At 36.1% G+C, this 11,987-nt stretch overlaps 1 protein-coding gene across 1 annotated transcript; it reads right to left on the bottom strand.

Annotated features, from left to right (window-relative positions):
* Positions 1-862: 862 nt before the first annotated feature.
* Positions 863-3,536, bottom strand: LOC103478708 (myelin-associated glycoprotein-like). Its single transcript, XM_008432709.1, has 12 exons — positions 3,494-3,536; positions 3,016-3,411; positions 2,625-2,924; positions 2,406-2,505; positions 2,262-2,297; positions 2,149-2,181; positions 1,982-2,023; positions 1,754-1,780; positions 1,619-1,648; positions 1,465-1,530; positions 1,353-1,380; positions 863-1,281 (listed from the first exon to the last, which is right to left on the bottom strand). The coding sequence occupies exons 1-12, from the start codon at positions 3,534-3,536 to the stop codon at positions 1,219-1,221; spliced, it is 1,164 nt and encodes a 387-aa protein (XP_008430931.1). The 3' UTR covers positions 863-1,218.
* Positions 3,537-11,987: the final 8,451 nt, after the last annotated feature.

The raw sequence follows: 11,987 nt of genomic DNA, 5'->3' as shown, positions 1-11,987 counted from the left end.
TGAATTGGATGTAAATCCAGACTTTAACTAGGAAATGCCCAAGCCTCTGATTTTTTTCACGCTTTTTAGAGTTGGATTAGCTGGTGTGCTTTGAGTAATTTTCTAAATCAAGTCTTGGAGAGCTTTAGGCCATGTCAGTCTTATGCATACCCTTTCAAATAAAGTGTTACCACCAAATGTCTTAGGGATCATTAAAATTGTTTATTTCTTTTAAAATGTGAGATGAACCATTTAAACACTTTTGCAGATTTCTCCGTAAACTTGCACGTTATGTTAGTGGGTGTGGGGGGTAGGGTTGTAAAATGGACTTTTTTGAGCTTTACATAATGTTATTCCCTCATCAAAAACATGGAGTGTGTCTTTGACTCTTTCATAATTATTTGAGTAATCCTTTAATCTCCAGTGGCAGCCATTTCTCACCAAGTGCCGCCTTTTCCTCTCGGCTCCTCCTCCTCTGAGCCCCATGCCAAGGCTCTGTCTCACAGAGAACGACTCCCCAACTCAGCTCCTTCAAACTAGCGGTAGCAACAATTACAAAACTTTGTTAAAGGCTTCATGGAGAAACGTTGTGATAATGGGCATCTTGGACGTTGATCACTGACACTAACTCCCCCGTGACCCTAGCCAGGAATATTTGAGAATGGACAGCAGATAGACTTCTGGCCATCCTTTAAGCAACTCCAACATTTTAATAATTTGATAAAATTTTTAAAGCTTTTGTACACATGAACCAATCTATTGCTTTAGTGCTTAATTTGAGCCCTGTACATTGGTTGCAACATCCCCAATGGTAATATTTGAGCAGTTTTCAGTTTATTGTCACTATTTGTCAAAGAGTGCCAATAAAACATCTCTGTTTTCTTTTAAAAAGGTTTATTTGCATGTAGAAAATATTTGCCATAGTTATAAATCAAACATTGGCTGAAACACAGTATGCATGGATGAATGGATACATTTGTGATTTATACAAATAATCACTGTGAGCACACAGGCCCTTTCATTTTTATTGGCAGGGATGCCACAGTTGATGAGGGTGCAGTAAACGTAGCATATGTTAGCTTAGCCGGTATTATAAAGACTTAAATCTGTGCATATGTAAAGCATGTACCTTAATTCATCATTAAATCAGAAAAATCAAAAGAATACAACCGGTTTGCTGAAACAAAGGATGCTGATAATTACACTGGCTATTTACTTTGATCATCACGTTTTACATTTTCACACGTTTCCATAAATATTCAAGTCTGCAGTGTTCATGTAGTCGTCGTTGTCATCCAGGTCCTATGAAGAATAAGGGTGTTTATAAAAAATGGACTGAATTTTAATTAACCGGAAAAAACACTGAATCATACCTGTTTGTAATTGTTGGATTTTTGTTGGCTTTATGGTCCCACCCCGACAGCAGAAATAACAATTAGAAACTTTTCATAGAAAATATTTCATAAATCTAATTGAAGTGGTTACCTCTTCGGAGACGGGAAGCGAGGTTTGTTAGTTTTCTGTCCACCACAGGAGTTTTCATTATTGGGACTAATGATTCAAATAACGGTTTTTACAATTAAAACACACACACCAAGAAAACTTTAGAACTTGTAGTTTCTTTAAGTTAAATATTCACCTTTGATCATGCTGGTTCCTTTGGGGTCTCCTGTTAAAGACAAATTAAATACTATATGTGTAATATTTCAAATACAAAGACAAGAGCTTGTCTTATGCGTAAGGTTTTTACAAAGCAACTAAAAGTTCCAGTTACCTTGAAAATCTGCTCCAAATAGATCTTCTGGGAAAAACAAAGAAGGAACAGAAAGTATGCAAATGTTTTAGGAAGCATTTTGTCTAAAGTCAAAAAAGGAATTCATCTTTTACACTTAAAAAAAAAACACTAACTCAGCAGTTTGCAGGTCTATTTGAAGCTACAGCAGAAAAGAAGAACTTTTTCTCTTCAATTCAGTGCTGCATTGAGAAAAGTAAAATCTCTTGCCTTTGATCAGAAGGAGTTGGTCCTGAGGCTCCAGGTCGAAGCCTGAAAATGTCATATACTGAATTAAATGTTATATTAGATAAGTACAATGTTATTAAGATGAGAATAATCATTTTTAACTGTCTAACAGAGGCATGGACATTCATTGGAAAGTGACTATTTCTCACCGGCGAGACAGTCTAGACATCCTGTTCCACATGCTAATGATTGAAAAGTAAAGTGTGTTATAATAATGTAGTTAAATGTAGCTGTGACTGTGAGCAAACTGTCTTTTTTATACCTGCCATCTTGACTTTGAAGCTCTTGAATACGTTTCCTTTAAAAGACCAAACATTTGTTAAAATATTAGACATCTGAAACCAATTGCCAGGATGTTTTTCATGTTCACTGTTTGTGAAAATGAGTTTGGTATTTTGTTACTCACTTGTATTTCTTCACCATCAAAACACAGAAGAGTCCAAATATCACAGCAGTGGCAGTGACAGCAACAGCAGGAATGATGATGTGGTTGTAGTTTTCTATGCCTGCAAAACAAATGTAAACCATTTCTTTTTTATTGCAACAAGTGGGCAGGATTTAAAATGGCTGTTCTTCTGAGAGGATTTTCAAAATGAACAAAAAAGCAAACCAAAGTTTATCTCACGTTTTACATTAAGTGTGAACTTTTCCTCTGATTTCATTCCTCCATTAAATGATGCTGTGCAGATGAGCTCTGATTCGTCATCCTTTTCCTCAGGAACGAAGGACAGGATGGACTCTGCTTCCCAGATCCCTGAATGAATGAGTTTATGAACTTCAGTGATTTCATCATCCTTATTTTCCCGACTCCATTTAATCTGAGGGCGATGCGAGGGGCAGGTGTGGTGAACAGAGCAGGTGAGGATGTAGGGTTTGCCTGGAGTGGCCGTCTTTATTGGACCCAGTTTGAGTTTAGGTTTGTCATCTGTGAACAACAAATACAGGAAGCAGTTAAAGTAAAAAWGGGTTAAACAAACAAGCAGCATTRATATACAGCATGTGGAGTATATACATACGGATCATTTTGATATCAGCACATTTCTCAACAAAGGAGAACTTTTCTGTAGTGGGTTGGTTGTTGTCTTTTCGTACAAGTTCAATGCGGAAGCAGAAAGGGCCGTTGTCATGATCTTTAACTTCAACTATTTCTAAGGTGCAGTTGTTCTGACCCAGGTTTCCCAGCAACTTGGTTCGGCCCTTAAAGCTGTCCAGGATCTTTGTGTTGTCCTCATGGTAGWASATCTCGTTCCATTTGTCCTTTCGATGCCAGATGCCCCTGATTCTGGAGGTAGACAGGTAAGTCCCAGGATGACTGACTGTACAGGGCAGCACAACACAGGAGCCCACCAGAGCGTCAATGGACTTTACAACATCGGCCGTCCACTCATCTCCGAGCACAGGGCTGCAAATCACTGATCAGAACCAAAGCACAAAGTTACAAATAATTATTGAGGAGCAAAAGAAGATGGATGGAGTAATTTACTAAACACTCACCAGCCAAAACCAAACACATCTTGAGCTTTCTCTCGTGGTCCATTGTGCCGAAAAACCCTGTGGGTTTGATTGTTCAAATCTGAAGGAATTTATAATGGAGAAAAACAAACACAAAATATTATATCAATCCCAAGGATTAAAAACTTAATAAGGAGATTTAATTTAATTGTTTTGCTAAAATACTAAAATCAAGGATGTGAAATGATTAAAGTCTCAGAGTCCATCAGCGATAAAAGTTAATCAGAAATGAGCATTGCATCTGCACCAGCAGATTGATTACAGTATTAAATAACTACACAGGAGAGTTGACTTTGATCTAAAAGAATAACACAAATAAAAAAATGGAATCTGAGACTAAAATAAATAAGGAAGACCAAACTCTGAAATTAATTTAGTGTGGTGATTTCCCAATCATAAATATGGAAACATATGAGTGAGAAACTGGGAAGTGAGGTTAGGTGGGGGTTTGGGTACAACGCCATAATGACGGAAAAAAATAAAACAAATTCAGAACAAAAGACGCATCTAAGCAGAATGCTAAATCTGAACATTTGTGTGGAATTCAGAAAAGCAAAATGAAAACATTCAATTTGCAAAACTATTACGTATATAGTCACCCAAAATGAAAATATGAACTCCACCCACAAATAATCTTGAAAAGTATTTATTTTGATAATCTTCAATATGAAAATGACATGTTATGAAAGTGAATGTGCAGGACCTCCTATTTTGAGTCAGAAATCTGCCTGCAATAAAAGCTCTTAATAATGACATAACTGGTTTCTCCGTGGATTAAATTGCTGCTTGAAATATTCAATTTATAATTACTCATTTAGCAAAGAAAACATTGTGAACAGATTATATCAAAATGAATAATACTGGGGAAAGTTCAAAACAGCAGATGAAGATACACGATGTTAAAGTAAGAGGAACTTGGTTTGTTCTTCTGTGTATTCATTTGTGTTTTTATATAAAGTATATATACATATACTTTTGGGATGCAACTTTTGTTGCTTTTGTTAAAACATTTTTCCTTACCTATGCTTTCTATTTACAATAATATCAAATAGTTCCATCATTTTATAATCATTTAACCTTTTAATGGGGATATATATATTTTTAAACTGAATCAAGTATTCAGAAAAAAATAATTAAAAAAATAATAATATCCTAATTTAAATCAAAATGTTACATTAAGAACAATCAGCAGAGACAGTATTAAATCTAATCACTACTTTCATTGTATTTATCACTGCTAATCTGCATCCCCCCCCCCCCCTTTTTTTTTAACCAAGCCCTTACTTTATTAGAAAAATATGAAAAAGCTAAGTTTGGTGCAATTATTACAATTGTCAAAATCTTACCTAATGGCGTCTCTGACTTGTCACAGCGGTTTTCTGAAAACACTTCTGAAGAATGATTCTTTGGTTTGGTTTCTGCAATTTGGCAGGTGCCACAATTACTTTCAGCGTGTGTGAAAATGTAAGAGCGTGTGTGCAGAGGCAGTGAAGCCAGAGTTAATGATGCAGAGAACAGGGAGTGGTCTCACTCGAGGTCTATTACTCATCTGTATGCAAATCGCTGTTATATTTTAAAACACAGAATCTCTGACACTTAACCAGGAAAGAAAATGCTAGATTCTTGTTTTTATCTTTCCCATGCTTGAAGCTACAATTGGCTTTACCCAAAGGAAATTCAATTTGTCATCAGGTTCAGATTTCCTCTGGCTGTATAAAGATCACTGGTTTAAACAGAGCGACAGAAAAGAGAAAAATGTTTTTCCTCTATCGTTAAATCAACACATTAAACCAAAAAGAGAAGTGATCTGGTAAAAAAAAAAAATGCCCTGCCTTAACAGAAATGCATACATCTCCACATAATAAATACGTTTCTGAAAGACAAGGAGATCTAAAGAATATTAACTAAAATGTCTGTGATCGTAAGACTGTGGGATAATTAAGAAAGTTGGTATGAATAAAAATCCACTGAGTCATTTTTACATTTGTTCTTGGTGGCTTTCAGCAGTACGTTGCAGGGCATGTCCTTGGTTGTCTTCACTTTATTTTGTGTAATGACTGTATTTTTTACAGTGTATTCTTTAAGAAGTAAGGCTAGGTCACAGGAAAATCAGCATCGGTGTGAAACGCATTGTTCAGTATTGAAAAACACCTACAGAAATTGCTTTGCGAGACTTGAATTGAACTCTAGAGACCTCTGCTGCTCAAATAGCGTTATATTTTGAAAGATCTACACTTGAAACAGGAAATGGAGACTGGCAGAGGTTCTTGCAACATTTCAGGCAACACTTACTGGTAATAATCAGACTTTAGCAGAACATTCCTTGAAAGCTGGTATCTACATCTATTGCACAAATAATCAGACCAATTTTGGTGTTAAAAGATCAAAATCATGTATTTCTTCAGGCTAAAACGGCGGTTTAGAAATACTAAAGAACAGACAACATTTCTTCCCCCTGTCATCGATATTATCCTTATGTAGACCATCAAAGACAACGATTTATCACTGGTCTGTCTGGTTTTATAAGAAAAATGCATGATTAAAAGAATAGACTTGTTTACAAGTAGCACATAGAATCATGAGCTTAATGTAATTTATCAGGTTTAGTTAGTAAGCATACATTTTTCCATCTTGCACAATAAATTTCAGAGTTTCAACATGTGATTCCACATGCTACTTTTTATTCCTGACATTTGGAAAATATATGCTGAACCATGTCACCTTGACTAAAGTTGTTAACACTCTTTTATACTCAAGAGGGTTTATAATTACTTTGCAATATTGTCTTTGTATGATTATAAGTGAACTGTCCTGTACTATTATATCCATTGGGGATGATAAGTCAACTGACATGTAATTGTTTTTATCAAAATGTTTGATCGCTTGAGGTTCCAGGCCGATTACGAATGAAGCTTATTTACAATGTGATAAACAGAAAGAGCTGAGGAAGAGAGCCATTAATCAAACACTGATTGACTTTTGTATTTACAGTCTCTTAGTGATGTAATTAATTGATCAGTTAATGTCCGATGAGGTCGCAACCTCAGGACTTTAAAATGAAGGAGTCTGACTATCTCTTGCAGTGCATCAGGACTTCAGCAGCCAGATCAGCAGAAGGAATATGACCTCTTGTAATCTGCTCCATAAAGGTAAGAAAATGTACAGTCATATTTCTCTGACATGTGTAAATTTATTTTTACAATAATTCTTACACTTTGTGTTTTACTGGATAGATTTGATCCATGCACAGTGAAGCTCTCAGCTTTTCTAATGGGTAACTCGTCGTCCACTGGCTTCGCTTCCCCCAAGAGACTGTCCTGGGGACGCCTAAAGGAGGACACTGTCGAGCTGCAAGACGTCCTAACCAGAAAAGAAGAGGATCGCAGGAGCGCTAAAAGGAAGCTATGCTTAGCTGTCAAAAAGATTCACCTCCCTCGCAATATCAATTATGTTGATCTGGATTTTCAAGGGAATTCCCACCCAAAAAGTGGAGAAAGCTTTAACTCTGCCTTTGTGGAAGAAAGCGGCGGATGAGTTTATAACACAGCTTGGTGAGAAATATTTTTCAGCCGTGGTGTTTGAGGCAACCACCTTTATTTCACTGTAGCTACAAACTAGAAAAAAGGAAGTGATACAATAAAGCAAAAATAAACGTACTGACAGCTCAGTTGGTGTGCGATGCATGCTCCAAGCTGCTGTTAGAAGATTATCTTGATTATAGACTTAATGACAAAAATAGAACAAGAAAAACAGCATGAATTATAAGAGTAACTCTCAGGTGGACCTTTTGTTAGACAAAAGTACCTCAACTTATCTTTTAAGATGCATTTGTAAATATTTCAGTCATTCTGGTTGTAATATTTTTGCATTTAGATGTGTAACATTATGCAGTAGCGTGTTGGACAGATACACTAAACACTGTTTTGTGTCTTTGTGTTGGTTCTTATCGGGAACATCCTTGAGATAAATACAAATAACTGATGAGCTGAGGATTTACTGAAACAGAAGCTGTAACTGTGAGATAAGACCAGTGTAACATCTGAAATAGAGGCTGTCACTTAATGAACTTTACAGCAGGAGGACGACAACTTCCAAAACTGAATTAACTTTTGAAATGACACAAACATGGAAGATCTCTGTACCAGTTTTCTACTACAGTTTCATTGTTGGTAAAATAGTTTCATTTGAAAAAATACATTGAAAATTTGATGAGTGCCACAAATTGCTTGTGGCTTTTTTTTTTGCACTTTTTTGAAAGGTGTTATAATTACTTTGTCACAGATAGCAACATGTAACTTGTTGTACAAGAAGCAGGACTGACTGGTTTTCTGTTCAATAGTATTATAAATGGAAATTGAAAACACAAACACCTCATAATGAGACACAAAAGTTGAAATGTAATAACTGAGACAAGAAATATCTGAAGACAGATTTACTACTGTTTTATTCACTGATGACAGTGAATCTTGAATTACCAGATCTGGGCTGTGTCTGTCCAGTAACAGGCACAGAACTACACTTGAACTATGGGGAACCAGTTTGGGCTGGAATGAGTAAAGATGAGCGAGTGAGGTCTAACGGAATATATATATATATATATATAAACAATTTCCAAACCTACAGCCAGTTTTTAGAAGATACTTTCCTACAGCAGAGGTGTAGGAGGCCCGTGGTTTTTATGCACCATCACACACATCAAAGCTATTCACCATGTGGCCTCAGAGATAAGATGAATGAATATGGAAAAAAATATGTTGGTTTTGTTTATGCTTGACAATAATTTTGAGAACTAATAGTTGTTTTTCAATATATATTTAACACACAATAACACAGTTTGTAATGTTGTCTGCATATAGTGTAGCCTCATAGTTAGTTCAAGTTTCCTATCTTCACATTTCATAAGTTTCTGTTCCTGTTCTCTGAAAAAGCTTCACAGGTTTTTCTTTATTTGGTTAAATGAATTCAACAGAAGCTGCCACGTAGTTCCTCTTGCAGTCTGCCAGAAGGGTTATTTTAGGAAAACCTCTCAAGAAGAACAGAAGATTATTCAGTTTCTGTTAACCTACATTTGTGGTAAGTGGGTGTTCACTTGGTTTTTCACGAACTTGTCTGATTGCAACAGATTTTAAGAGTTGCTGTTTGGAAAAAGTGTTTTTTGTTTTAACCTCAACTCGAGCTGAACCTGAATGAAGCACTTCATCAACGACACATGATGGGATTTGTCTTTTCCTCATCCAAAAAAAACCCCACATTAGCACATTCAAAAGTTGTGACATTTTTATTTTGTATATCTTCCAGATAAACGTGGAGATTAGTTAATCCAGAGAGAGTATGACAAGCAGTTCTAGATTGGAAGTGTGGCTTATGGTCCAGCATTTGAGTAATGACTCATCCAGGAGAGGATATGTAGAAAAAAAGTTACTAATCGAGTGCAATTTAAGCCTTTTTGTGAGAAAGATCAGAATCCCCTCATTGTATCTCATGAGTCTGTTTGCAGAAGTTCAAGAAATGAGTAGTTTCTGATGTGACAAACCTTTTATGTCCAGCTGTTTTTCTCTGTTTTATGAACTGGACAGAAACATGACATGCATGTAGCTGCATATAATGAAAAAGTCCTCTAATCTGAGATCTGCCTGTGCAAAGAAAAATGAAAATCTTCATGGACAAAAAAGGGCCTTTTCTCCTCAAGATGGTAATTTAACATCAGTGTCAGAGGTCAGAGGCTTCTTCAATGCCGCTGCACCACAGATCACAAAAAGTCTTTCCTATCTACGGTTAAAGTTATATTTATTAACCCTTTGTGGAGTTCTGTATTATGACACAAACTATTAGATTTCCCTCAGGAATGTAGAGTTGTATTGACTTGACTTGCATTTGAAATTTGAGAAATTTTATTTTGAATGCAAGTTTTGCCTTTCAGAAAAACCCAGAAATGAGGGAACCCCAAATGTAAAAAGTGCAGATTATCTATTTACCAGTTATTGTCACAACAGTCTTAACGATGGAGTAATAACAAAATGCTTTATACAGCACATACCAGTCCTTACTGTGGGGAGCTTGGGTTTTTCGGTCTTTGTGTGGATTTTCTGTTGTCTGCTGCTTCCCTCGTCATCCACTAGATGGCGATAAGAGGCTGCTCCTTCCTGGAGGGCGTTCCTGCTGTCTGGATTCAGCGCACCTGATCAATCAATCATCTCCTCTTCTAGGAGTACATGAGAAGCGGTCTGCTAGCACTTTGAGGCCCGAGTGTTTTGCTAGTTGTGTTACTTTGCTTTCTGAGTTTTCCTGGTTTCATGGCTGGTTATCGGACCGCTCCTCGCCTCTCCTCACAAGAACTTACCTGTCCGCCCTCCACCGCAAAGCCTCTTCCATCTACCTCCAAAGAACTCTCCATCAAGACCACACACTGGAACCGGGATCATCACAAGGACCCCCTGCTAAGAGACCTCAACCTCAGAGACCACAGTACTTCTCCCCTTAAACTAACCTCCTCACCAAGTAAGATCAATCCATTTCCTCAGAATTCAATCTGTCCAATTTACCCTCAACTCACCATCTCTCTCAATTTACCCTCAGAGTTTTGACGACTTCGGCTTCCCACCCACAGGACAAGAATCTCACCATCTCACATTTCATCTTTGTTAAAGTAAACTTTATCTGATTCCCTGTTCTCATGTTTGTGGGTCAAAAGACGTGAACCCAACACGACGCTTGCCAAGTGCCAAAAGTTAAGATAGTTGAGTTTTTTTTTTTTCTAATCATACAGCCAAACAGTTCAAGACTGAAGGTGTGGTTTATTGTCCAACATTGGAGGAATAACTCACCCAGGTTTAAATATGTTATAAAAAAATATAATTTCACTAACCAAGAGTAAGCCTTTGTGTTAGAAGTGTCAAAATTCACTCATTGAAAGTGAAAGTCTGTTGGCAGACAGGAAGAAGCTCAGGAAACCTGCAGTTTCCGATATGAAAAACCTTTCAGGTTCAGGTTTTCCTTCTGTTTCATAAAGTTTATTTAAAACAAATGAGGGTAAGGACAACAGTACATTTGGTAAAGTCAAGTACAAATAAATAACTTTTGTTTTTTTTATCTGACTGCACATATTCTAAAATTGTTATATAAAAAAAAATCTTATGCAGCCAAAAATAAAACATTGTTTCTGTATTTTGACTTATTTATATGCTGTCTATTAAAAGTCCCACTGTAAACCTGGCAGAGTTTCAGAAAACTACTCCACCCATAAAGTCATTTTTCAGTTCACACCTTTTTGTCACAGTCACATATTTCAGCTCATTAAAGAATCTCCAACAAGTACAACGTAAGAACAAATAAAACATTTTCAAAATATTATCAATAGAAAATCTATCCTAACCAATTGGCTGTTAAAAAAAATCTACTTGTATCGTTGATAACTTAAAAGAACATTTACATAATTCAGTTTCATGACTTGGTTTTTTTACAGTAGGGTCAAGTAATGTTTTAAATTGATTTGGACATTTCTGTTTGTATATTTTTAACTGCACTAATATTTAAAAGTTTGATTTTGTTTTAGAAAATGAAGTATATATTATTGCTTATCTTGTCTAACTCTTGTGTATTTATGAATAAAGCAGAAAGTAAAGACTTAATGAACCATTGATTTCAGAGTTTTCCCCCTGTACAAACCTGTTATAACACAATGCATTTACATCACAGACTGACCTGTGATCAGATGTGTACTTGGATATTGTGCAACCACCTCCCTTATTCTCTGCAGCAGGAAGAGTTAATTCGTCTATATTATTAGAGTATTAGAATTATTTCTTGCAAAGTAATCATTCCTGTTTTGCTGCACTCAGGTGGTTTTAGACAAAGAATTGCAGAATTTGAAAAATTACATGAAAATGTCACAATTTGCACAGAAACAAAAATATTTATACAGTTTATCCACAAAAAAATGTTGATTTAGGATTTTGTTACACTTTTACATTTCACAGACTGTTCAAGAATGATGTCGTGCAGAAGTTCACAGCACTTCACACTTTACTCAGTAGCAGCTCTTTCTATAAATAAAAGTCATGGCTTCTGCGGTGAGGGAGTGACAGGCTGACATCTTTACTGCAACAATATTTTGACCCTTCTTTGGCTCATTTTAACATCTACTGTGTGTACAAACCGTCCACCTGGCAACATAAGCTGCATCCCAGATTCCATATTTGCTGATTTAATGTTGGTAGTCCAATCTAAAATTGTATTTTCATCCTATGCTTTATTCCTCCTTTTAATTTTGAGGTTTCTGTTCCTCAATCATGTCATACCCTTTATAGAGGAATCAGTCCTTTCATCAGTTTCTCAACAGTGCTAAGAGAATTATACAAAATTCAAAATATGTATTTTTTTTTACATATACATTTCCCTTGAGCTGATCACACAGAGATCTGTGCTATAAATTGCATTAAGATTATCTTAAAGCTGTTTTAAATACTGTATGGTCAGC

The sequence above is a fragment of the Poecilia reticulata genome, linkage group LG16 (assembly GCF_000633615.1).
Source record: "Poecilia reticulata strain Guanapo linkage group LG16, Guppy_female_1.0+MT, whole genome shotgun sequence".
Classification (NCBI taxonomy): Eukaryota; Metazoa; Chordata; class Actinopteri; order Cyprinodontiformes; family Poeciliidae; genus Poecilia; species Poecilia reticulata.
The sequence above is the reverse complement of the archived record's forward strand: the minus strand, read 5'-3'. Positions and strand labels throughout refer to the sequence as shown.